At 47.7% G+C, this 26,793-nt stretch overlaps 2 protein-coding genes across 2 annotated transcripts in view; both read right to left on the bottom strand.

The window, feature by feature from the left end:
- Nucleotides 1-1,119: 1,119 nt before the first annotated feature.
- Nucleotides 1,120-16,754, bottom strand: LOC118638717 (b(0,+)-type amino acid transporter 1). Its single transcript, XM_036274849.1, has 12 exons — nucleotides 16,668-16,754; nucleotides 13,784-13,931; nucleotides 13,264-13,506; nucleotides 12,898-13,023; nucleotides 12,570-12,669; nucleotides 11,797-11,841; nucleotides 11,193-11,316; nucleotides 10,328-10,431; nucleotides 6,266-6,362; nucleotides 4,744-4,893; nucleotides 3,088-3,262; nucleotides 1,120-1,184 (listed from the first exon to the last, which is right to left on the bottom strand). Exons 1-12 carry the CDS (start codon nucleotides 16,752-16,754, stop codon nucleotides 1,120-1,122), a joined length of 1,464 nt encoding a protein of 487 aa, XP_036130742.1.
- The window catches only part of LOC118638718 (b(0,+)-type amino acid transporter 1-like), a 45,388-nt gene continuing 24,905 nt past the window's right edge, over nucleotides 6,311-26,793 (bottom strand). The window contains exon 13 of the mRNA XM_036274850.1: nucleotides 6,311-6,362. The gene's annotated coding sequence lies outside the window, so the exon portion shown is untranslated. The remainder of the gene's footprint in view (nucleotides 6,363-26,793) is intronic.

Below are 26,793 nucleotides of genomic sequence, written 5' to 3'. Positions count from 1 at the left end.
GCAGGCCTGCAGTGTACACCCCAGGTTACATATGGGGGTGGCAATAGTCTTGGGAGGAGGAGGGTAAGTAGTCAACATTTGTACTTTAGTATTTTAAAAGTCTCTTTCAATAAAACAAAAGATTCACCGATTTTATACAAAAATATGTACCTTTTTGATCACTAAGTTTAAAGAGTACCCTTGGGGACTATAGCACAGTGCTGGTGGGAATGCAGACTGGTTTAACCACTATGAAAAACAATATGGTGTTTCCATTTGACCCATTGATCCCACTTCTAGGAATATACCCTAAGAAGCCTGAAACACCAATCAGAAAGAATATATGTACCCCTATGTTCATAGTTCATTTACAAAGTGCCCATCAGTAGATGAGTGGATAAAAAAGCTGTGGTACATATACACAATGGAATACTATGCAGCTGTAAGAAAGAGAGATCTCTTATCCTTTGAGATGACATGGAGGGACCTGGAGAGTATTATGCTAAATGAAATAAGCCAATCAGAGAAAGACAAGTACCACGTGATCTCCCTTATTTGTGGAATATAATGACCAAAAAAAAGCTGATGAACAATACAGACCCAGAGACAAAGAAAGGAGTACAGTTCAGACTGACAAACCTCGGTTGGGGGGGGGGGGCAGTGGGGAGGGATGAGATAAACCAAAGAACTTATACACATGTATGCGTAACCAGTGGACATAGACAACAATGTTTGGTGGGGGACAGGATGGGGAGGAGGGTGTCTGCGGAGGGAAAAGAGAAACATCTGTAACAAAAATAATTTCAAAAGAAAAAAAGCACCCTTTGTTTAAGTGGGTGTGACATGCCCCTTGTTAAAGCATGGCTGCTGTAATGGTGGTCGTTGTTATTCAGCCCTCCCCTAGCCATCAGCCTGTTTGGTGTCAGCTGCGCCGGCCAACTTAGCAACCACCTGTCACTTCTCCTGTCTAGAACACCTTGCCCCGCCACCCCCAAATTAAGATTATCTACAAATACCAGTCTTACAGACATCTCAGGACAGTTTTTTTTTTTTTCCTTAAGAAAACATCAGGAAGAAATAACTACAAATATTGCTTACGAAAACAAAGCCACCGCAGCTGGACCTGCTGCAGGAGACACGTTACTCTGGAGCCTCCTCTGCTGGGACCACTTCCATCAGCATCTGAAGGTGTATGGTGAGAGGCCCTGCGGGGAGAGTCAGAGGGCGTAGTCAGGACACCAGGTAAGTTAGCTCTGCGTGCTGTCAGTGAGCAGTGCTGTTGTCACCCGTGCTGTGTCCCGTTAGGCCGGCGCTCAGGGGACGCAGTGGTTGGAGCTCGTCAGAACCATCCTGGCAGCCACAGTGGTTCTTTGGGCACAAATTATTTCCCATAAAGCATTAGGAACCTGCTAAATGTTTTATTGTCACCAATTTATAGGAAAAATATAAATGACTCAATTATATGTATGTGTTGACCACTAACCTAGAGTTGAATATTTAGTCTGAAGTCATGAAGACTTCACCTTGTTTAAAACGCAACTGTTCACTTTTTTTCACCTGCTCAATTCCAACTTCTTACCGGTTTTTGTAGGGAGGAGCTTGGCTAAATATGAAATAAGACGTATTTAGGGGAGTAGGTAGAAGAGGGTAAAGGGGGGATTCATGGGGATGGAAGGAGGCAGTTTGGGGTGGTGAACACCCAGTATCCAGATGGTGTATTATAGAATTGTACACCTGAAACCTGTATAGTTTTCGAGTTAACCAATGTCACCCCAATAAAGTCAATAAAAAAATAAAGGAACGGTGGGGGAAAAGACATATCTTGTACCTTAGGTTCTATGTCATCCTGGCTAGACTGTCAGTGTGATGAGATCCAAGTTTATTTTCAGAGGCAGGGGATAAAGCAGCTGCTGTTCTTAGGGTAATAAACCGTCTATCCTTTCTAGGGCGCTGTCAGCTTAGGGTTAGATTGAAGCAAAGAGGTTGGGGTGGGCTGAGCTGTTTCAGGAAAGGAAAAAAGTCCTTGGTGGAAATAATAAAGCTCTATTTAGTTTCTGGTTTCGCTTTGTTAATCAACATGAAACACATGCTCTCTTGCTTATGACACCTGTGTCAGGTAAGCAGTGACCTGACTGCACGGGTGAGAAAATGGGGCTGAGAGAGGACCTGGACCTGCCAGCACTGGGGAGAGGCCCCCAGCCAGTCCCTGCTGGCTCGGTCTAAACAAGGTCTCAGGGCAGCTCCCCCTCCCACTGGGTTGCGCCCTTTCCTACCCTGTACGTCTGCCTAGGTTGCCTGCGCCTAGGCACCACGTAGGAGTGCCTGAGGGAGGGTGTACGTCCCTGTTCAGACCAGCTGAAGGAGACAGGAAGAGGCAGATTTTTAATCACAGTTATTCAATAAGAGTAAGTGGCTGTTGTATATGGCTGCAGAGGATTCCTGCTTTCTAGGAGCTTGTGGTGCAGGAAGAGGGAGAGCAGGAGACGGGCCTGGGGAGGTCGTGCGGGGCCCGGGAGGCTTTCTAGATGGAGCTCCCTGCAGTGGGTGTGCCATGCAGGGGACACTGTGGATCCACACAGGTGGCCTGCAGAGTCCTCCATGTACTTCGGAGCCACTGCTGACTTTTCAAAGTGGAAGTGGCTGTCTAGCTAAACCTTTAAACAGCTGTCTCTCAGCTCGATGAGGAGCCAGGACTGCAGAGTGGAAAGCAAGCTGCAGCCTTGGCATCGATGGCTCGGGCCCTTGTCTCAACTCTTGCTTTTGGGGCATCTTTGGGCTGCTGCTGACCCTCCCAGATGCTGTCTGTGTATCCGGCAAAAGAGAGGAGTTCTCCGGAGATGATGCCCAACAGTGGGGACAGACGAACACTACTGAACTGTGTACTTAAAAATGGTTACAGTGGTCAAGTTTATGTAAACAAGATGGTGCTTTCCCTGCCTATGTGTTACAGTAATTGATGAAACAAAGGAGGAGGCCCCAGGTGGGCCCTCAGCTGTGACACTGAGGGGCAGGGGTCTCCTGAGATCCCGGACAGCCTGTCAGAGCCCGGACGGGCGTGGCTGCCGGATGCCGAGCCTGTCGGCTTCACCTCCCTCTGTGGACACTTACTTGAGATTTTCTGCGCCCATCGGAACTTGTAGTGGACCAAAAGGAAGTAAAAGATAATGCCGCTGAGTATAAATATCACGCAGTAGAGATACTCCCATGCGGGCTGGCTGATGATTGGGGCCAAAACCAAAAACACAGATACAAGGGTCACCACGATGGGGATGAGGATGGGCACCTGTAGGCAAAGCGACAGGTGTCATAACTTGGCCGTGTGCGTTCACTTTCTCTTGGAAATCGTTTATGCAAAACCAAAACATTGATACAGAAAGAAGAATTAAGGAACTCCATGCGCCCTCTCCTCCAATTTCAATAATATTTAAGTAATTTTGCCAATCTTTCCCCATCCATCTTTTTTTTTTTCTGTTTCCCTAGAATACAAAGAAAATGGCAGACTTCGTGTCCTTTTCCCTACAAAATATTCAGTATACATCTCTAACCGGTGAGGACTTTGTTTTTTTGTTTTTTTTTAGGACTTTGTTTTTAACATGTTTACTCCCTTCTGTTTTTATCTGGTTGTGGATTTGTGTCAGGAATTTAACCTATGCAATGTGGTTGTTTTTTAATTGATTGATTTTAGAGAGGAAAGGGGAGAGAGAGAGAGAGAGAGAGAGAGAGAGAGAGAGAGAAACTTCAATGAGAAAGAACATTGATTGGCCACCCCCTACATGCCCCCGACTGGGAATCAGGCCCACAACCTGGGCATATACCCTGACCAGGAATTGAACTGGCAACCTCTTGGTGCATGGGTCAACTCTCAACCACTGAGCCAAACCGGCAGGGCACTATGCAGTGTTTTAATTCCAGCTTTGCCTGGTAACTCGCTGCTCTGATCCCTCAAATTTCCTTAAGCAGGTGGGTGGAGCTGAAGGCGAGCACAGTGGGTAGCTGGTGCTGGCTCCCTTTGATGTCACATCAGGGGCACCAAGTGTGATTGTCCTACTTCTGTGTCTCTGGTCCACCAGTGGGTTCAGGGCCGAGGGAGGAGTTCAGTCTGCCAGCAATGGATTCCTGGGGCCATGCAGGGAGGTGGGAGGGGGCCCAAACAGTGCAGATGTGACTGTTTATGGTTCTGAGCACAGGATTGGGTCTGGGACCAGAATTCCGAAGTCCCCATCGGTCTATGAAAAGCCTGTGCTTGACAGATACTAGAACTGTCAGAACCGGATATCTTGCTCAGATTAGACAGGCCACAGGTATTCTTGACAACTTAGTAACCTAATAATTAGATGGCTACCTGGATCATAAACTATATGAAATGAAGAGCAAACTTCACTTTAAAACATTTTATTCCAGTTGTGGCCTGTGTGGCTCAGTGGTTGGAGCACTGGCCTGGGCACTGAAGGATCTCAGGTTTGATTCCCAGTCAAGGGCACATACCTGGGTTGCAGGTTTGATCTCCAGGTCCTGTCCGGGTCATGCAGGAGGCAACCAATCGATGTGCCTCACAGTGATGTTTCTCTTTCCCCCACTCATTCCTTCCCTTCCACTCTCTCTAAAAATCAATGGAAAAATAACCTCGGGAGAGGATTAACAAAAACCACATTATTCCAGAGAAGAGTAGGGTTGGAAACAGCATACCCCTGGAGTTTAAAATTGTGACCTGTCCTTCATTTCAAGAAGTCAAAGGCACATGTACCATTTGGGGCACTAACCTACCTTGATAGGCCTTTCCAGGTCTTTCCTCGTGAACCTCATCACGATCAGCCCCAGAACTGTCAGGCCATAAAAGAACCACGCAGCAAAACTGAAGTAGTTGACTAATGAGTTAATATCACCAGGGATGATGTAAATAGTGGCTATGATACCCTAGGAGAAAGAGGAAGAATTCTTAGGTCACTAGTACATAAAAACACCATCCTTGTCCCTTCCCAAGACCGAAGAAGCAGTTTTCCCTGTGGATAAAAACTTCAGGGTGGGAGAGAACTGTACCCCATTGTTTTGGGGGTTAGGCTGGACTGGCTATGATGGGTGTTCTCTTTGAGGCCTGATGGAAAGGACTTGGGAAATCTCTGACTCTGTGAAGTGGTGATTTTAAGCAGGAAATAAAATGTAAAGGTGTGTATATTGCATCAGCTTCCTGAGGATGAATTTTCCTCCCAGAGAGTTTTCCTCATGGGGAAGGGCCCTGGGCTCTGAAACGCAGGCTGTCTAGTTCTGGTCTTCACCTGCAATACCTGCACCTTGCTGTTTCCTCATCTTCAAAGGGAGCAGGTTGACAGAAAACGGTGGTTCTCCTCTGGGGGTGGAGGAGGAGTCTGGCCCTGAGGCTAGGAGGACAGTTTAGGGGCACCCAAGACTGTCGCACACAACCAAGGCCTATCCCCCACTGAGAAGCTGTCAAAGGGCCATTACTGTGTAAGGATCCCACGGCTTCTAAATTACTGGGCCGTCATGGGACGCTGTTGCCAGTAGCCTCCTTGTAAAATGCCCGACTCTCCTTCCCCATAAGTTTGTGGTTTATTACCAGGGACCCAGGGCATACAGATGTACATGAAAGATGCATAGAGGGTACAGCTTGGAAGGTGCAAAGGTATCTCTCAGACAAATTCAGAGCAAAGAGCCAGAGGTTGAGTAAATTGTTTGAATTGTCTTGGGCTTTTTTGTTGCTGTTTCTTTTTTTTTTTATCCTCACCCTAGGACATTTTTCCATTTTTTGTTCAGGTAGAGGGGGAGGGAGAGAGAGGAGGAACAGAGAGAGAGAGAAACATCGATGTGAAAGGAACACATCGAGTGGCTGCCACCCGCACAACCGACCAGGGCCGGGGACAAACTGCAACCGAGGTACGTGCCCTTATCGGGAACCGAACCCGGGTGTCTCAGGACCGCAGGCCGACGCTCTAACCGCTGAGCCAAACCGGCCAGGGCGCTGTTTCTTTTTATTTATCGATTGATTTTAGAAACATTGATTTGTGGTTCCACTTATTTATGCATTCATTGGTTGGTTCTTGTAGGTGCCCTGACCAGGTATCAAATCCTCAACCTTGGCATAGCAGGACGATGGTCTAACCCGCCACCCGGCCAAGGCCTTGGGCTTTTTTTATATACTGTCAGTTCGAGGACTAAGGGAACCTGAGTCATTTGGAAAGCACTGGGCTTAGCCATACAGGTTTACTGCACCAAACAAATTAGGGACGCTCTGCCTTTAAGGGGGTGTTTTCATGGCAGAATTTATACTTACATAAAAGATGATGGCAGGGGCTGGCGTCAGGCGCTTGACACTAATGTACGAGAGCACTTTGAGCATGTGGCCTTCTCGGCCTGCAACATAAACGAGTCTGGAAAACATGGAAGCCAGTGGATTAGCATGCAGGCCGCTGCACCATCGCTGGGCAGGTGTGTTCTCGGCTATACTACCGAGGCCACAGGGAAGGACTGAGTTGTGACCCTGATGTGCTCAGGCAGGGGCTGGCCTCTGGAGGTGGGGGAATTTGGAGACATGAGCGAGAGAACCGCATCCCGTGCAGGTGCGTCACCTAACCTGGGGAAAGGGCTGGGGTGGCTGGGGGAGGCTCTTTCAAAGAGGAGCTACCTTAGCTGAGTCCTGAAAGTTGCACAAGAAATAAATGTAAAAAGTAGTCCAGGGCCAGGTGACTCCAGTGCTTGGAACACCTGACAGAAGCAAACACAGAAGGGCCTTGCACTCTCTAAATCCAGAACTTCCATGTTGAAGGAAGTCAGGCAAAGTCAGGGTAAGTCAGCAGATGCAAACAACGGCCTGGTTCCACCCACGGACTCCTGATGGCTCAGATCTGACACTGGGTGTAAAATGTTAGAGGAGAAGGAAGAAGAGCTAAACCATTTCCCAAAGAGAGAATGTTGCTGTAATTAAAAATGCAATCGACAACAGACAGATACAAGTGAAAAACGAGACTAAGCATGAAGCACAGAGAAATGGAAAGTGGATGGGAGCTGAGAGAGGAAACAGGAAGAAGCTCAAATACACTGGCCGGGGTCAGGTGAATTGAGAGAAGAGCTTTCCCAGAGGTGGCAGAGGGTTCAGATTGAACCCAGTTCTAGAAAAATAGAAATGTACTCAGATATAAGCATGCTCTGGGGGGTGAGGGGGGGCAATTTTTCTCCTTTATTGATTGTAGAGACAGAGGAAGGGTGAGGGAGAGATAGAAACATCCATGAGAAAGAACATCGATAGGCCACCTCCTGCATGGCCCCCACGGGGGATAGGGCCCACAACCTGGACATGTACCCTGACCGGGAATTGAACCAGCGACCTCTTGGTGCATGGGTCATCGCTCAACCACTGAGCCACACCGGCTGGAATGGGGAAAATAATTTTAAGCTAGTGAATTTAAAACAACTACAAAATTAGGACAATCACAACAATAAGCAGACATCTCATGAAAATCACTTTTTCAGTGAACAGTTAAGTGGATTTTCAGATTAAAACTCTCTATAGCGAAGCTATCATTCAAAATCAATACATTTTTAGGTGAATAATAGCTAGGAGACATTTACTATTCTTCAGTCCTCTTTGAAAACTTTTAAAAAACTAGAACACAAAAAGTAACTGACCGCAGTCGTTAATGGTTGAAGAAGCAATGTTAAAAAACAGCAGTAAGGCCCTGGCCAGTTTGGCTCAGCGGTTAGAGCGTCAGCCTGTGGTCCGAGGAGACCCGGGTTCGGTTCCCGCTAAGGGCGCGACCCCGGATGCAGTTTGTCCCCGGCCCTGGTTGGTCGTGCGGGTGGCAGCCACTCGATGTGTCCCTTCACGTCGATGTTTCTCTCTCTCTCTCCCTTCCTCTCTCTCCCTCCCACTCTATCTGTACAAATAATGGAAAAATATCCTCGGGTGAGGATTAAAAAAAAAACAAAAACAAAAAAACCAGCAGTAAGACATGTATGTGTATAAGTATGGGATTTTTAATGTCTGTCATGAGCTCTGTATGGAGGAATGGGTTTATAAACACCGTGTAGCTGATGCACTAGATGATATGCGAGGGAGAGCCTTCGTAGGAGGGAAGAGGATTGAGATTCTGGTACTCTGTTAGGTACTCATGTGAAAATTTAAGGGTGATTGCTGAAAGAATAGAACTGTAACTTCCACATCAGTAGAAGAAAAAAGGAATAAAGACAATTTGATGCGTAATAAATCAGGATAATATATTTTTTAAACGAGGAATACCTAAAGAATTTGTTAGACGTGAATCTAGCTGTATCAGTAATCACATTAAATGTGGCACGATGCACCTGGCCCGGTTAGAGTGGGGTTTGGTGAAAGAGACACAAGCCCTGGTGATGGAACCCTGAGAGGCTGCAGATGAGAGGTGTGGGACATGTTACCAGGAACCGCAGCCTGAAGGAGGCTCATCGAGCAGTACAACATCAGACAGAATAGCATTTAAGGCAAAGAGAGCGAAGAGTTCATACTGAAAAGGGGGACAGCCTACCAAGAAGATACATAACATTTCTTGAAAAGCAAAAATGGACAATATGACAGTGGGAGATTTCAACAGCCAAGGAACAACCTTGATTTTTAAAACAATCTAGAAGAAGATAATAGAATACCCGTTATTTCCAAGACCATAGGAAATATTTACCAAAATTGCAGGAAGCCACAAGGGAAATCTTAAAATTTACAAGGGAAGTGATGGCATGAAGGGCACATACTCTGACTACAACCCAATAAAATTAGCAGTCAGGAAAACAAAGGCCAAAAAGGACCATTTATTCAAAACTTCACGGAGGAACTTTGAAAAGATATAAACATGGTCTCCAGTTAATTCCCAGAACAGTCAGTGAAAGTGGGAGGAAAGGAGCTGCTAGAGGGAGCTGGGACACTCGCACTCAGGAAGGTGCCGTGAATTCACTCTTCAAATCCCCTCAGATCTCCACAAATCGATCTATGAATTCAAGTGGGACTTTCGGGACTGGACAAGATGTTGCAAGTGCATCTGGAATACCAAACAGTCAGGAAACAGTCTGACATGGGCACACCGGTCCTACCAGATTTACCCTGACTGAAGCTGCGGGGTGTCTAAGTGTGATAATAGTCAGGAAGAGACCTGTACATGGGACGAAGTGAACCACATACATTGGGAATGCTGATGGTGGCATTTCAGCCCAGTCGGGAAAGGGTAAACTATTCAGGAAGAAATACTGGACGACAGGTAAATGTTTGGGGTGGGGGCAGTGAGATCTATGTCTCACATTAAATATATCCCAGATAGCCCTGGCCGATTTGGCTGGGCGGTTAGAGCATCGGACCACGGAACAAAGAGTCGCAGGTTCGATTCTGGTCAAGGGCACGTACCTTGGTTCAGTCCCCAGCCCTGGCCCAGGTCGTGCAGGAGGCAACCAATCAATGTGTGTGTCTCATGTCGCTGTCTGTCTGTCTGTCTCTCTCTCTCTGTCTGTCTCTGTCTTTCTCTCCTTCTCTCTCTCCCATTCTACCTGAAAATAAATGGGGGAAAAAGTATCCTTGGGTGAGGATTCAAAATATATATTCATTCCAGATTGGTCAAAGAGCTACACCAAACTTCTGGGAGAAAGCAGGTGGATATTCCTGGAAGGAGAGAGGAAGGTGTGTCTGTGTGAGATAGAAAACTCAAAACCAGTCAGCAAAGATCTTAAATTTGACCCCTCAAAAATTATATCCAACATAACCAAGTATAGCATAAATCCCTCTCCAATCCCCAATACAGAACTATCCCAAATGAACTCAAAATGGGTCATATACCTGAATGTAAAAGACAAACCTGTAACACTTCTAGGATAAAGCAGAAGAGAAACTCTTTGCGACCTTGGGTTTGTGCCAATCATAACCTCTGTTTGCTTTCAGGCTGCAAAACAGAGCTGAGCAGTTGTGCAGACTGAGATGGCCTGCAAGACTAAATGCTCACTGCCTGGCCCTTTAAGGAAAAGTCTGCCCATCCCCGGGTCTAGACTGTGTATAAATGAACAGGAGACCATGTTCAAGAACTATCATTAGGTCGGAAAGAAGTACAAGGTGAAAAGTACTACATGCGCCCCAATGCCTTGCTCACCCTGTGTCACCAGACTGCCTAGTGCTGGAGGAACCCAGGGCCTCTCTCCGGTGGGCCGTCCAGGGACAGTGTGCCAGCTGGCCCACGCTTTCTGCTCCCCTCCCTGGACCTCAGGTTTCTGCTTGTACCCTGAGGGGTTTAGCCTGCAGAGCCCTGAGGATGTGAGCCCTGAGGATGTCTTCGGGTGTGAAATCGTCTCTGGTGCCCCTGTCCCAGGGATGAGTGTCCAGGTCCCCTACCTGCCGGCTGTGAAGCAGGTCCCATTCGCGGCACCGATGGTGGAGAACGCCACAAAGAGGGGAACCACCCAAGAGGCCGGATAGAGAACACGGTCACCAAATGTCTGGGGAGAGAAGCAAGATGAGTCCTGAAGGTCTCGCGTGGCCTCTGAGAGCCAGGGGTCCCACGAAAGCAGCTGTGCCATGGGGGCCCGGCCCCCACCCCCGAGGTGCGTGCAGCCCCTGACTCTTGGAGAAGAAAAGGGAAGAGCCCCTCTGGAGGGGTCAACTGGGCCTCTTCTCTGCTCTCCAGAGTGTCCCCGCAACTTTGATGGTCTCAGAAATCTCTCCTCCTCCTCTCTCTAATTCTCAGTCATCAGCAGATCATTTGGACACTCTGGCCCCTCATTCAGAATGACCTGTTCTCCCTCCCGCCGCAGCTGGGTGAAGTCATCTCCCCACGCTCCCCGTCATTGTCACCTCAGCGTCTGTTTCTAGTTGGTTTCCTGTCGTACCCCAACTCTACGAGGCCTCCAGCACATGGATCCCGCACACCTCTTCCACTGCCCCTCACACAGTCTTCCCTTCCCTCCTTACTCACAATGTATTATTACAACTCCCTCCTTCAGTGGATCCCTTGCATTTCTCTCCCTTATACTTGTCTGTCAAAACCCCAGCCCTGCCCCCAGAGCCCTGGTGTGTGTGGGAACCTTCCAGCATGGCTCAGGTGGGTCTTTAAAGGTGCTGCCCTAACCTGTTCTCTCTGGACACCTCCTCCCAGATGACGTCCCTCCTCCCCTGTGAGGGTCTTGAGCTTCAGCATGTATAGCTTGCCTGTCCCTCCCCACAGAACGCAGCACCCTTCCCCAGAGCCCTGGGCACTCACCACGGCCACTGCCGGCGACTGCAGGAGCTCGGTTGCTGTCATCACAGTGAAGTAGGAAACATTCATGAGGATGTAGCACCCTGTCACCAGCGGGATCCCGATGATGATAGCCAGGGGCAGGTTTCTGGGAGGGTGGAAACCCCGGGGGCCCAGGGTCAGATCAGAGCATCCCTTGAGAGATTCAAGTGTTTTCATCAGGTCTTTTCTTCCCACCTGCCCTGGCCAGCCCTCCGTCTGCTCCCTGTTGGGTTGGGGACACAGCTGCCCCTGAGGCCCAGGCAGCGGGCGACTAGTGAAACAGCACAGTCCCAGCGGCACCTGTGCCGTCTTCAAATGAGAAAGAACTCTCCCTCTCTCTGACTCCCAGGCAGGACAATTGAATTGTTTGCAGGCAAAATAAGCCAGAGATCAAGTTGGAGTTCTTCCTCTCAGCAACCATTCCACTACTCAAACCCAACCCAAACGAGTGAACATGAGCTTATAGGAAACCACTCGGCGTCCGGTAGGGGGACTGGGATAACAGGAAGAAGCAGCTCCCCTTTTTCTTGGAAGAAGAGAAATAAGCTGCCAGCCCACAGCCTCCTGCCCTAACTGCTCTTCTCACCTGAAAGGGTTTCTGAGTTCTTCTGTGATGTAATTGAGTTGATTCCTACAGAAAGGAAAGTCACAAGGTAACCTGACTTGCTGAGATTGTGAAATACAACACAATAGATGTTGGCCTCATTTCAGACCCTGCACCATAGGGAACTCCTGCGGGAATTCCGTGGCATTTCCCTCAGAAGGAGCCCTGACGGCGGGGCTACAAGATCTGCTCATTTCCCAGTCACTAAGTCTTTGCCCTCCACCGGAATCACGCGAATTTTCAAGAATTACCGGCAGTAGTACGTCCCCAAGGTGCTTTGAAAAAATGGAAAGTTCTTTGAAAAGAGAATGAGACCTGAGCTGCTGTGCGGGAGGGAAAGACAGCACGGTGCACGGCCCTGCTGTTTCCTTAAAGGGCCTAAACGGAATCTCATCAAGGAAACCTGGTCTTTTCGAGGGAGAGATAGAAGTGTTGCTGAATATCTTCGCCTTGTCGAGTGCCGGGGCTGCCCTGACTCCCTCCAGATGGGCGGAGCCTGTGTGTTTCTGCAGAAGCTTCTGGTATAGGGCCCCACCAGGGCCTGCTTGCGGGCCACTCCGTCAAGGGCGGGTGCCACGAGAGGGATGGGAAAGGGGCAGGTGTGTCTGTGGTCCCAGGAGAACAGGAGGGAGGTGTGAAGGTGAATTTAGGGTCCCAGAAAAGCCCAGAAAGGAGAAGCCATTGCTGTCCACCCAGTTTCAGTGATGACAGCCTAAGAAACCCCCACGCAGACACGCCACCTTTGGCGGCCTTACCATCCGTCGTACGCCCAGAGTCCATTATAAAATGCCAGCCCGATGGCGCCCACGGATAGTTTTGTGCCCTCAAAAGAATTTTCAAAGTTTTTTGTATTTCCTGTAATGAAGCCAGACAGCAAATAGTGGGTGTCTTCTGACCAGGGTGGGACGTGGCATTATTTCCGTGTGAAAGATGTAGGACCTCAGGTTATTACACAAACTCGGAAACGCTGGGACACTAGGGAGTCTTTCTGTTGAGTTTTGCTTTCGAGCCACGCTCCTCAGTCAGACCTCCTGATGGACAGGAGGCCAGTGCCTGCGGGGCCACCCCTCCCGTGACGGTCACCTTGGGCCAGGAGGACGAGTCCGCTGATGATGATGATGGCCACGATCACCAGCTTGGCCGCTGTGAACACGTTCTGGACGTAGCTGCCCAGCCGCACACTCAGCGCATTCACCATGGTGATGAGCCCTGAAAGGGACACAACGTGCTGGGTCAGGGCTCAACACCTCCATTCTCAAGCCTGGAAGGAGGGAGGCTCCTCTCCATCCCCCCAACCTCCTCTCATGATGATTTTGAAGCCCGAGGGTGCTCAGCCAGAGCCACCCTCCCTGACAGCTCCGACGTGGAGAAGTAGGGAGGACAAAAGTGTCCTCATCTGTGCCCGGCCTTTCCGGACCCCCGCCTGAGGTCCCAGACGAGCGTACTCACAGATGGCAGCAGCAGCCAGGCACTTGACAACGATTTCAGGAGGCTTGCAGCCTGCGTAGAAGGGTGCCGCCGCGTACTCAGAGAAGCTGAGACAGATGATGGCAAATGACGAGGGCTTAATGATGAACAGGCTGGTCCAGGAAAAGAGATAGGCAGGGATGGGGCCAAAGGCCTCCATCAGGTAAGGGTATTCGCCTCCGGACTTGGTTATCATCGTACCAAGCTCTGCAAAGCACAGAGCACCTGGAACACAGATAGGAGGGGCCCCCAGCACCCAGGTGAGGTGTGGTCAGTTGTAGGGATCCCTTCCCCCTCTGTGGCCCGTGTTCACAGGGGTCACCATGGTGCTCTCATCTGACTGAGTTCTTGCCATTGGACATTTGGGTGTAGCCTGATTGACTCCTATTTACCAGCGTTGAAGGGGACCCAGCAGCAGCAAGGCTTGGGCACAGAACCGTGCTCAGATAGCCTGTCCCCACATTCAACAGGACACCGGGCCCGGAAGCAGCATCTTTGTTACCCAGTGTTGCAAGAATCCCACACGCCGCCCATATGATGAGGCAGGGCCCCACAGCTTCCGTGTTGCTGAGCACAGACTTGGGGGAAATGAAGATCCCGGAGCCGATGATGGTGCCCACGATGATGCAGATGCCACTGAGCAGGCCCACCTGGGATGTAGAGGAAGGAGAGGAGAGTTGATGCTGCACCGGATCCAGCCCGATGGCCAGCTGGAGCCGACTTCCTCCCTCCCTGGGGTCAGCACAGCCCCAAGGAAGCCCTCTCCCAGGTGCTTTCGCCGGGCTGCTGCAGGACACCCGGATGCTGCTGCTGGAGCTTTGCTCCTAGAGTCCATTAACCCTCACAACAGCCTCGTGAGGCAGGAACACCATGTCACACCCATTTCACAGAAGACAAAACAGAGGCACAGAAAGGTAATGCTCCTGCCCAGGGTTATTTGGCTAGTGCGGGCAGATCTGGTGCAGGTCCCAGCACTGCTCTCGCTCTCCTGACCAGAGGGTCTGATGGTAAAGGCTGATTTAGCAAACAGTCCCTAACAAGAAAGGCTCTAGGTGCTAAGAACTACACATATTGCAGTGAGTTACAAAATAGTCCTGGGGATGTCAAATACAGCATATAGTGAATTATATTGTAACAACTGTCTACGGTGCCAGTCGGGTACCAGACTTATGGTGCGGAATCACCTCGTAAACTACAGAAATGTCTAACCACTAGGCTGTACACCAGAAACTTAAAATAATGTGAATGTCAACTGTAATTGACAAATTTAAAAAAAAAAAGTGACTCTGGGGACATACCTATTAACCGGGCAGAGCAGAACAAAACTTCACCCCAAGAAATGATAGCAAAATCAGGGTTGGGGCCTCGGTTAAGAGTATCACAGGGTGGATGGGAGGGAGCAATGGAGGCTCCCAGGACAGACACACCTGGGGGCTGTGAAATTTCTCTGATGCTCTTTTACTTATTATCATCATCATTATTATTTTCTTTACTGATTTTTAGAGAGAAAGGAAGGGAGAGGGAGAGAAAAACATTGATGAGAGAGAACATTGATTGTCCGCCTCCTGCATGCCCCCCTCTGGGGATCAGGCCCACAACCTGAGCATGTGCTCTGACTGGGAATCGAACTGGTGACTTCTTGGAGCATGGGACGATGCTCAACCACTGAGCCACATGGCCGGACTCTGATGTCATTTTATAGGGTATGTGCTTCCTATCAGCAAGACCCAGCTCAGGCACACGACGCTTGGTTCCATTCCTGTGAAGTTCCAGAACAGGCAAAACTAATCTGCAGGCACAGAGCTCAGGGTGGGGCCCGCGGGGTAAGGGGTAAGAGGGAACTTTCTGGGGGTGATCAGTTTGTCAAAACCCATCAAACTGAACACTGAAGATCTGTACATTTTACTGTGTGTTAATTATACATGAATCAAGTAAGAAAAACACTTTTTTAAAGGAAGAAAATGTCTGATTCACGCCCCTGCTTTTAACATCAACCCTCAGAAGCCACCTGCCTGGTCTCTGGAGCCCCAGGTGAACAGGGCTGTGTTTGCCTGTCTGGAGAGGCAGCGCTCAGGGTGAGAGCCCATAGAACAAAGCTGCCACCCAGGGACACACATTTGAAGGAGGGGTCCCGAGGAGCAGAGTCAGCTTCCATTCTGGCCTCAGGGCCAGGGTGAGCCCCCAGAGTCGTGTGTCTCAGCTGCCCTCCTCGAATGGAGGTTGGCTCACCAACCTTGGAGTCCTGCAGAATCTTCTTCCTGCTGAGGTTTGCATTCACCCCAAATTCCTGAGTTTAGGACTCATTGGGGGTTAGCTCAGTTGTGCTCTTTTTATGGCTGAAAGGGAGGCTGTTGCTGCCTATGGGCTGATTCTTGGGGACCAGAGATCCCAGGCCACACCTCTTGTCAATCCTCAGATCCCTCCTCTCTCTGTCCCCTGTACTGCCAGGTGGGGGAACCCCCACTCTCTGAGCCTCGGTCCAGGGCTCAGCCTATTCATTGGGCTCTGGAATCCCATCCTAATCTTGCTCACTCTTCATCCTGTGAGCCTAAGCTGGATCCTCCCCCTCCCCCCCTGCAGCTCTCAGCTCAGTGTGGACTAGGGCTGCTCAGGGTGGAGTGTCCAGCTGTTTTCTGTCCTTACTCCTCTCCCCTCGTGCCACCCCTATCTTGCACAGCCCTGGGCCCCCAAGGCTGCAGGCTCCTCCAGGTCTAGCCCTTATTGTGTTCCATTTCAGGGGGCTCACCTATGGCACCCCATCTACACTCAGTAAGCAGGCATGAGAATTTCATATCGCTGGATCTAGTGGGACAGATATTTGGGGAAGACACTAACAGAGGGGACTCAAACACAAATCCTCTCTGACTGTCCCTGAAGAGGAAATTAGGCTGAGCAAATGCCAGCTCCTCCAGGCTTGCCCAGTGCACAGAATGCATGGATTACCTTCACAGGATAATGCTGAGCTTGCTATGTGGAGGGAGGAATGTTAAGTTCAAAAAAATTTTTTTTCCTTATTTTTTTTTTTATTTTTTCTTATCCTCACCCGAGGACATTTTTCCATTTTTTGTACAGACAGAGTGGGAGGGAGAGAGAGGAAGAGAGAGAGAGAGAAACATCAATGTGAAAGAGACACATCGAGTGGCTGCCACCCGCACGACCAACCAGGGCCGGGGACAAACTGCAACCGAGGTACATGCCCTTAGCGGGAACCGAACCCGGGTCTCTCAGGACCGCAGGCCGACGCTCTAACCGCTGAGCCAAACTGGCCAGGACAAATTTTTTTTCCTTTAGAGACCCACTTTGCAAGTCAGAGGTCAGCAGGGACTTCCCAGGCTGCTCCCCATGAACACACCCTCCCAGAGTGCCCGCCCAGAAGGACGCCTTACCTCCCTTTGGAGACTGGTGGTCTTGGGCTCATTACTCTGGATGGACTTCTGATCCCCTGTCCTTTTTCTCAGGCTCGTCTCCTCCATCGTTTCCTCCTGCCCGTTCTAGGAGGCTGCGAGGAGGGCAATGGACTGTTGAGCAAATGCTCCAGCAGACGGTGCCAAGGGCACGGCCAGGCTCTGCTAACGCACTTGGGTAGTGGGACCAGACTCCAAGTCAAATTATTAGCTACTGTTTCAGGAGAGTAAGGTGTCGACCCCTTAGGGGTAATTGGCTCAGGCCCCCAAATAACCCGTTTGCATGACTGCCATTCAGGCCTTGGGAACTGAGCCTCCCTGGCAGACGCCTCACCTCTGGGTTCCTAACCACAGCACTGACATGCTTGGAAAGCCACTGCCACCATGGTCCCACTTCATTTTTTCCCAAAGTAAAAAGATACATTGAATCTAGTAGCCCACATGGAGTATACTTAGTCCAACATTTTATACTTAGTCAAATGTTTTTCTCATTACTTCCCACTATGAAGGCACATAACAGCCGCCATGCAGATATTTTCCATTGAAGGATGCAAGAAGTAAACAAAATGCTGCAGAAACCCGGCACAAGCCTTCACTAGCTGATGGTCCTGTCCTGTGTCCTTTCTGAAATCAAGTCCTTCCCAGTCCCGGCCAGGAAAGGGGCATCATCTTACCTCTGTGACTTTGCAGAGCCCAGGGAGCTGCCCACAAGGATGCGTGCCCGTCTGCAGTCGTGCCTGCGGAATGGCCATGTCTTGTGCCCCGGAGTGGAGGAAGTCAGAAGGTACAGAGGTCAACAAGGGTAATAATTAATCACTTTTTTAAAGAAATGAAGCTTGGATATACCACCCCAAAAGGGGAAGGTGAGACAAGCCAGTTTCTCTCCAGAAACATTTTTGTTTTGTTCATTTCTGTCTAGATGATTGTTTTCCTTTTAACTAGATTCTCCCAAATCGGCTACATCCTGTAGGAAGAAATCTCTCTAAGGACTGGAACCAGAGGAAATAAACTTTGGAACCAACTCTTTTATTACCTTAATGGGCTCTGTTTACAGTCAGGCAGCACACCTAGGAACCACCAGTCAGGGCAGAGGTTTTCCCCTCAGCCAGGAGCTTCCTCCTGGAGGCCATCAAGCTGGTGGTGAGTCTTTGCCACTCAGGTTGGCCACCGACTGGGTGTGGCACCACCTGGAGCTGCAAGAGAGTTTGGCACCTGCAGACACAGCATGGGGCCTCCACAGGTCCTGGCCCACCTGCACCCGCACCTGCTGGCCGGTTCAATTCCACGCTGCTGTTCAAGTAGCCCTGTCCTGTGCTTGCCGCTGTGGAGTGGAAAAGGGACACAAAATGTCATCTGCTCCACACTCTCCTACCTAATGGGGAAACCGAGGCCCTGAGAGAGAAAGGCCACAGAATTCTGTCCCTCCACCCCACACACACACCTGGAGGTCAGGCTCTCTCTCTGGCAGAGGTGCTCCAGCTGTGCCTCCACAGGTGGTTCAGGTGGTGGCTCTAGTCCTTTATCTCAGGTAAGACCTTCCTGGGGCGTTGAGGTGGGAGACCCCAGTCTGAAGCATTGTTGATGCTATCACAGCTCCCCCCCCCCAGGCAGTTTTCCGTTGGGGTGAATTGAACTGCATTCCAGATATCCAGATGAGACCAAAGGTCACAGGACAGAGCTAATGACCCGGGGTCATTAAGGAAGCGTTTTGGAACAGGCTAATCTGAGAGAAGGGCAGATTTCTCAGGGTTGTCTCTCTCCTGGAGAATGTGGGACCCTCGCTATTCCAGAGTCAGGGTCCGGATTTAGAAGTCTGTTGCCTGCCCTTCAGTGAGGGGACCCGTGCTCATCAGGGTGCCCGCCAAGGCCAGAGCCCCCAGCAGAATGCTCGTTCGTGGGCTGCTCCTCAGGGAGCAGAGGCCCAGGCCAGGGGGGACCTGCCAGCCTGAGACAGGACCTGCTCACAGGCATGCTGAAGTCCCTGCGGAGCGGAGTGTTGGCTACCCCCGCAGCTGCACTCAAACACAGCCAAATCACTGCGGAATACCCCTGGGTCACGGTTGCCTCCAGAGGGCTGATGTTCTAACAGAAACCAAAAGAGAGGCAGAGTGTGGTGGTGGATGGAAACCCCCGCAGCCCCTCCCCCCGCTCTGTCCCCAGACATGTGCCTTCAGAGTTATTTAGCCTCTGTCAAAGCACCAAGTTCTGAATCTGTATGATGCAGCTGCTAGGGGCACGCCCCTCGTGGACCGGCAAGGACTCCAGAAGGTGACCCGTCTATGCCAGCCCAGTTAGCCCAGAGGCGCCCCTCTCTTCTTGTGCCTCTGCCATGGCCTGAGTTTGGGACAGCTGGGGGTGAGGATCCTCTGTTGAGGGTCAGAAGTATATTTCAGTTAATAATTGGTCCATTGTGGGCACTTCTTTTTTTTTAATCCTCACTCAAGGATATTTTTTTGTTTTCAGATAGAGTGGGAGGGAGAGAGAGAAACATCAGTGTGAGAGGGACACATCGACTGGTTGCCTCCCTCACGACCCGACCAGGCCCGGGACGAACCACAATGGAGGTACCTGCCCTGACTGGTATCGAACCCACAAGTCATAGGTTGGCAGGCCGAATCTCTGACCGCTGAGCCAAACTGGCCGGGCTGGGCATTTCTTTTCTTAAAGCCAATGTTTCTTCCTCCCCCCCTGCCCCCAGCAGAACGAGAGTACAACCAATTATGAGTCTCCCCACCCCCAAAATAATCTGAATTTGTTTTAAAAACACCCCCCCCCCCATTCTTCTTCAAAATCTTTGACTTCTACCACACAGCTGAAGTTTTACATCATTGCGGTAGAACCTTTCTTACAGCTAATTTCCTAAGGAATTTCATGTTATTTTTTCCGTATACTCCACTAGTTATGTTTCTGCTAAAAAAGCCCTTGACTGCCATGATGGTGTGGCTCTGTGTTTGAGCATCGACCCATGCACCAAGAGGTCCCTGGTTCAATCGACCCATGCACCAAGAGGTCCCCAGTGTGGGGCAATGTTCTATCTCATCGATGTTTCTCTCTCCCTCTCCCTTCCTCTCTCTCTAAAATCAATAAAGAAAAAAAAAATATATATATATTTTAATTTTATTTTTGTTACAGATGTTTCTCCTTTTTTACCCCATTGACACCCTCCTCTCCACCACCCCCCCTGCCCCATCCCCAGCTTTGTTGTCCATGTCCATTGGTAATGTGTACATGCATATAAGTTCTGTGGTTTATCTCTTTCCTCCCCCCACCATCCCCTCTCTGAGGGTTGTCAGTCTGTACCCTACTTCCATGTTTCTGGGTGTACCCTATTCCTCAGACTGTTATGTTCATTATATTCCATAAATAAGTGAGATCATGTGGTATTTGTCTTTTTCTGCTTGGCTTGTTTCACTTAGGATAATACTTTCCAGGTCCTTCCATGTTGTTTCAAAGGATAAGAGATCTTTCTTTCTTACAGCTGCATAGTACTCCATTGTGTATATGTAGTACACAGCTTTGTTATCCATTCATCTACTGATGGGCACTTGGGCTGTTTCCAGATCTTAGCTATTGTAAATAGTGCTGCTATGAACATGGGGGTACATATATTCTTTCTGATTGGTGTTTCAGGCTTCTTAGGGTATATTCCTAGAAGTGGGATCACTGGGTCAAATGGAAGTTCAATTTTTAATTTTTTGAGGTAACACCATATTGTTTTCCATAGTGGCTGCACCAGTCTGCTTTTCTACCAGCAGTGTACTAGAGTCCCCTTTTCTCCACACCCTCGCCAACACTTGTTGTTTGATGATTTGTTGATGGCGGCCATTCTGACAGGTGTGAGGTGATACCTCATTGTTGTTTGAATTTGCATCTCTCTGATGATTAGTGATGTTGAGCATTTCTTTCTGTGTGTCTTGGTCATTTGTATATCCTGTTTGGAGAGGTGTCTATTCAGCTCCTCTGCCCATTTTTTTTTTTTTTTTACGCTCACCCGAGGACATTTTTCCATTTTTTGTTCAGAGAGAGCAGGAGGGAGAGAGAGGAAGAGAGAGAGAGAGAAACATCGATGTGAAGGGACACATCGAGTGGCTGCCACCCGCACGACCAACCAGGGCCGGGGACAAACTGCAACCGAGGTACGTGCCCTTAGCGGGAACCGAACCCGGGTCTCTCAGTACCGCAGGCCGACGCTCCAACCGCTGCGCCAAACCGGCCAGGTCTGCCCATTTTTTAATTGGGTTCTTTGTCTTCCTTTTGTTGAGTTGTATGAGTATTTTATATACTTTGGAAATTAACCCCTTATCTGATATATCATTGGCAATGATGTTCTCTCATACAGTGGGTTGCCTTTCCATTTTGATGGTTGTTTCTTTTGCTGTGCAGACGCCTTTGAGTTTGATGTAGTCCCATGTGTTCATTTTTTCCTTTGTTTCTGTTGCCTTAGGTGATGTATCAGTGAAAATTCTGCTGTGTATGATGTCTGAAATTTTGTTGTCTACATTTTCTTCTAGAATTTTTATGGATTCATGGGTCACATTTAAGTCTTTTATCCATTTTGAGTTTATTTTTGTGCATGGTGTAAGTTGATGGCCTAGTTTCATTTTTTTGCATGTAGCTGTCCAATTTTCCCAACACCATTTATTAAAGAGGCTGTCTTTACTCCACTGTATGCTTGTGCCTCCTTGGTCAAATATTAATTGAGCACATTGCCTTGGGTCCATTTCTGGGTTCTCTGTTCTGTTCCACTGGTCTATATGCCTGTTCTTGTGCCAGTACCAGGCTGTTTTGATTACAGTCGCTTTGTAGTATAGCCTGATATCTGGTATTGTGATCCCACCTGCTTTGTCCTTCTTTTTCAAGATTGCTGTGGCTATTCGGGATCTTTTTTGGTTCCATATGAACTTTTGAAGTATTTGTTCTAGTTCTGTGAAATATGTTGTTGGTATTTTGATGGGGATTGCATTGAATCTATAGATTGCTTTGGGTAATATGGACATTTTAATGATGTTAATTCTTCCAATCCATGAACAAGGTATGTGCTTCCACTTTTTTATATCTTCCTCTATTTCTTTTTTCAATAACCTGTAGTTTTCTGCAAATAGGTTCTTTACTTCTTTCTTTTTTTCCAAATCTTTATTGTTGGATGTAAAATGTATTACAGATGTTCCACATCTTTCCCCCATTGACACCCTCCTCCCCACTCCTGTCCCCCTCCCACCTTTTCCCACACTATTGTCTGTGCCCATTGGTTATGCATGTAAGTTCTTTGGTTTATTTTTCCCACCCCCTTAACCCCTTTCCATTTGAGGTTTGTCAGTCTAGCAGTGAATTTGTGCTTCTTAATCCCTTCACCTTTTTCACCCATTCCCTCAACCCCCCTCCCAACTGACAACCAACAAAATGTTCTCTGTATCTATGAGAATGTTTCTGTTCTACCTGTTCATTTTGTTTGTAGATTCCATTGTTGATAGATATGTATTCATTGCCATTTTGTTTTTTCATACATTTTATCTTTTTCTTCAAAAAGACCCTTCATCATTTCATATAATAATGGTTTGGTAGTGATGAACTCCTTTAACTTTTTCTTGTCTGGGAAAATTTTTTATATGTCCATCGATTCTAAATGACAGCTTTGCAGGATAGAGTAATTTTGGTTGTAGGTTCTTGCTTTTCATCACTCTGAATATTTCTTGCCACTCCCTTCTGGCCTGCAAAGTTTCTTTTGAGAATTCAGCTTAGACCCGGGTTCGGTTCCCGCTAAGGGCACGTACCTCGGTAATAGTTTGTCCCTGGCCCTGGTTGGTCGTGCGGGTGGCAGCCACTCTATGTGTCCCTTCACATCGATGTTTCTCTCTCTCTCTCTTCCTCTCTCTCCTTCACCAAGTTAAAGTTTTCTGCCATTATTGTTTCAAACAGGTTTTCGATTCCTTGTTCTCTATCTTCTCCTTCTGGCACCCCCAAGATGGGAATGTTGGCACGCTTGAAGTTGTCCCAGAGGCTTCTTACACTATCCTCATTTTGTTGGATTCTTTTTTCTTTTTGCTGTTCTGATTGGGCATTTTTTGCTTCCTTATATTCCAAATCGATGGTTTGCTCCTTGGATTCACGTACTCTATTATTGAAGCTGTGTAAATTATTCTTTATTTCAGTTAATGCCTCCTTCAATTCTAACTGTGTATCCATGATTTCTAACTGGTCCTTTTTTATGCTCTTGAGGCCCTCCCTAAGTTCACTGAGGTTCTCACTAAGTTCATTGAGCATCCTTATAAGCAGTATTTTGAACTCAGTATCTGTTAGGTTGCTTATTTCCATTTCGCTTAGTTCTTTTATTGGGGTTTTGTTCTGTTCTTTCATTTGGGACCTGTTTCTTTGTCTCCTCATTTTGGCTGCCTCCCTGTGTTTGTTTCAGTGTATTACTTAATGAGAGGTATGGTGCTCGCTGAGACCAGATGCTGCTCTTTTGAAAGAATTTAGGAAAAACCTGAAGCAGGATCCAAGACCCGCCAATCCTATGGTTAAGCAAGTGGCAACAGCTTGGGTGGGCTTGAAAGTTGGGTGGGGTGGGGCAGGGCCTCAGGGAGTCACCAGGGCGGGGCTACCAGTGTGAGCCAGGTTGCTGGATTCCCAGATATGGCGACTGTCTGCCGCCCCCCGGGAAGGGCTCACCAAAGGAACAAAGGCCTCTTACAGCACATTTGTCCCTGAGAAAGCCCCCTCTCCAGCCCTCGCTCCAGTGCCAAACAGCTCAGTTCTTCCCTGGATGTCTCTTGCGCCCCTGGAGCTGCCTCCCCTCCAAGCTTAGAGGGAGAGAGTCTGATAAGTCCTTGCACGGGCCCTTTAGGGAGCTGCCTGGGGCTCCAGCCGCTTCAGCTTCCCTGAGCCTCAGTTCCCGCTGGTTTTTCCAGCCAGAAGTTATGGGGACTTCTCTTCCTGGCACTAGAACCCTGAGCGGGGCATCTGGTGTGGGACGGGGACCCCTCAGTCCTCAGGAAGGACCTTCCCAGCTGCGGGAGCCTCCTGATTTTTATCCGCCACGCTTGGGTGTGGGACCAGCCCTTCGCACCGCCACCGCCACCGCCCCCGCCCCTCGTGCCTCCGCCCCTCCTACCAGTCTGGATGTGGCTGCTGCTTTAATTTCGTAGTTGTAGGACTTCCATTCAGCTTGATTTCAGGCGGTTTTGAATGATGGTTGTTCTGTAGTTCAGTTGTAACTATGATGTGGTTGTGGGAGGACGCGATACCGCGTTTACCTACGCCGCCATCTTGACCGGAAGTCGGTTCTTTACTTCTTTAGTTAAGTTTATTCCTAGGTATCTTAATTTTTTTGCAGCGATGGTAAATGGGATTGTTTTTTCAGTTTTTGTTTCTGTGAGTTCATCATTGGTGTATAAGAATGCCGTCGATTTCTTGACCTTAATTTTGTATCCTGCTACTTAGCCAAATTCACTTATTAAGTCTAGTAGATTTTTGATGGAGTCTTTATGGTTTTCTATGTATAATATCATGTCATCTGCAAATAATGACAGTTTCACTTCCTCCTTTCCAATTTGGATCCCTTTTATTTTTTTCTTCACATCTGATTGCTGTGGCTAAGATTTCCAGTACTATGTTAAATAAGAGTGGCGAAAGTGGGCATCCCTGTCTTGTTCCTTTTCTTAAGGGAAATGCTTTTAGTTTCTGCCCACTGAGTATGTTGTTGGCTGTAGGTCTTTCATATATGGCCTTTATTATGTCAAGATATGATCCCTCTAAAAAAAAAAAAAAAGCCCTGGCCGGTTTGGCTCAGCGGTTAGAGCATCGGCCTGTGGTCCCGAGAGACCCGGGTTCGGTTCCCGCTAAGGGCACGTACCTCGGTTGCAGTTTGTCCCTGGCCCTGGTTGGTCGTGCGGGTGGCAGCCACTCGATGTGTCCCTTCACGTCGATGTTTCTCTCTCTCTCTCTCCCTCTCTCTCCCTCCCACTCTATCTGAACAAAAAATGTCCTCGGGTGAGGATAAAAAAAAAAAAAAGAAGATATGATCCCTCTATTCCCACATTCCTGAATGTTTTTATCAGAAATGAATGCTGGATTTTGTCGAATGCTTTTTCAGCATCTATTGATATGATCATGTGGTTTTTATTCTTCATTTTGTTTATGTGGTGTATCACATTTATTGATTTGAGAATATTGTACCAGCCTTGCATCCCTGGGATGAATCCCACTTGGTCATGGTGAATAATTTTTTTGATGTATTGCTGGATCTGATTTGCTAGTATTTTGTTCAGGATTTTAGCGTCTATGTTCATCAGGGATATTGGCCTGTAGTTTTCTTTCTTTGTAGTGTCTTTTTCTGGTTTTGGAATTAGAATTATGCTGGCCTCATACAACGAGTTTGGAAGTCTTCCTTCTTGAATTTTTTGAAATAGTTTGAGGAGAATGGGTGTCAGTTCTTTTTTGAATATTCGGTAAAACTCCCCCGTGAAGCCATCCGGGCCTGGGCTTTTGTTTGCTGGGAGAGTGTTGATTACTTCTTCAATTTCCTTAGTTGTTATTGGTCTGTTCAAGTTTTCTATCTCTTCCTGATCCAGTTTTGGGAGACTGTGTGTTTCTAGAAATTTGTCCATTTTGCTTAGATTGTTGAATTTGTTGCCATACAATTGTTCATAGTAGCTGTTAACGATCTTTTGTATTTCTGTGGTGTCAGTTGTTACTTCTCCTCTTTCATTTCTGATTTGTATATATGGGTTCTCTCTCTCTGTTTCTTGGTGAGTCTAGCTAAGGGTCCATCAATCTTGTTTATCTTTTCGAAAAACCAGCTCTTTGTTTCATTGATCCTTTGAATTGTTTTTTTGGTCTCTATGTCATTTATTTCTGCTCTGATCTTTACTATTTCCTTCCTTCTACTTGCTCTGTGGTTTTCTTTTTGTTTACTTTCTAATTCTTTAAGTTTTTAGGTTAGACAGTCAAATAGAAATTTTTCTTGTTTTTTGAGGTAGGCCAGTAGTGCTATGAACTTCCCTCTCAGAACTGCTTTTGCTGCATCTCATAGATATTGTGTTGTGTGTTCATTTTCATTGGTTTCCAGGAAGTTTTTTAAATTTCTACCTTGATCTCCATGGTAACACATTCATTATTTAATAACATGCTATTTAGACTCCATGTGTTCCAATGTCTTTGCATTTTTTGTTGCAATTGATTTCTAGTTTTGTGCCATTGTGATCTGAGAAGATGCTTGGTATGATTTCAATTTTCTTGAACTTGTAGAGATTTAGTTTGTGTCCTATCAAGTGGTCTATCTTTGAGAATGTCCCATGCGCACTTGAGAGGAATGTGAATTCTGTAGTTCTGGGGTGTAATTCTCTGTAGATTTCTATTAAATCCATTTGGTCTAGTGTTTCATTTAGAGTCTCTGTTTCCTTGCTAATTTTTTGTCTAGAGGATCTATCCAATGGTGTCAGCGGGGTGTTGAAGTCTCTTGCTGTGATTGTATTGCTGTCGATTTCTTCTATGAAGTCCTCCAGAAGATTTTAAATATATTTTGGTGCTCCTCTATTGGGTGCATATATGTTTATCAAGGTTATATCTTCCTGTTGGATAGATCCTTTCAATATTATGTAGTGGCCTTCTTTGTCACTAGTTATGGCCTTCATTTTGAAATCTATTTTATCTGGTATGAGTATTGCTACCACAGCCTTTTTTTTTTTTGCTTTCCGTTTGCTTGGAAGATTTTTTTCCATCCCTTCACTTTCAACCTATGTGAGTCTTTTGTTGTGAGGTGGGTCTCTTGTAAACAACATACAGATGAGTCATGCTTTCTAATACAATCAGCTCCTCTGTGTCTTTTTATTGGTGCATTCAGTCCATTTACATTTACGGTGATTATTGATATGTACTTATTTATTGCCATTTTTGTTTAGTTTGGTTCTATTTTTCTTCCTACTTCTACTAATTACAGCAGTCCTTTTAACGTTTTTTGCAGTGCTGGTTTGGTGCTAATGTATTCCCTTAGCCTTTTTTGTCTGGGAAGTTCTTTATTTGACCTTCTATTTTGAATGACAGCCTTGCTGGGTAGAGTAGTCTTGGATTCAGATCCTTGTTTTTTCATGACCTTGATTACTTCATGCCATTC

Source organism: Molossus molossus, unplaced genomic scaffold (genome assembly GCF_014108415.1).
Source record: "Molossus molossus isolate mMolMol1 unplaced genomic scaffold, mMolMol1.p scaffold_m16_p_21, whole genome shotgun sequence".
In the NCBI taxonomy this organism is placed as follows: Eukaryota; Metazoa; Chordata; class Mammalia; order Chiroptera; family Molossidae; genus Molossus; species Molossus molossus.
The sequence above is the reverse complement of the archived record's forward strand: the minus strand, read 5'-3'. Positions and strand labels throughout refer to the sequence as shown.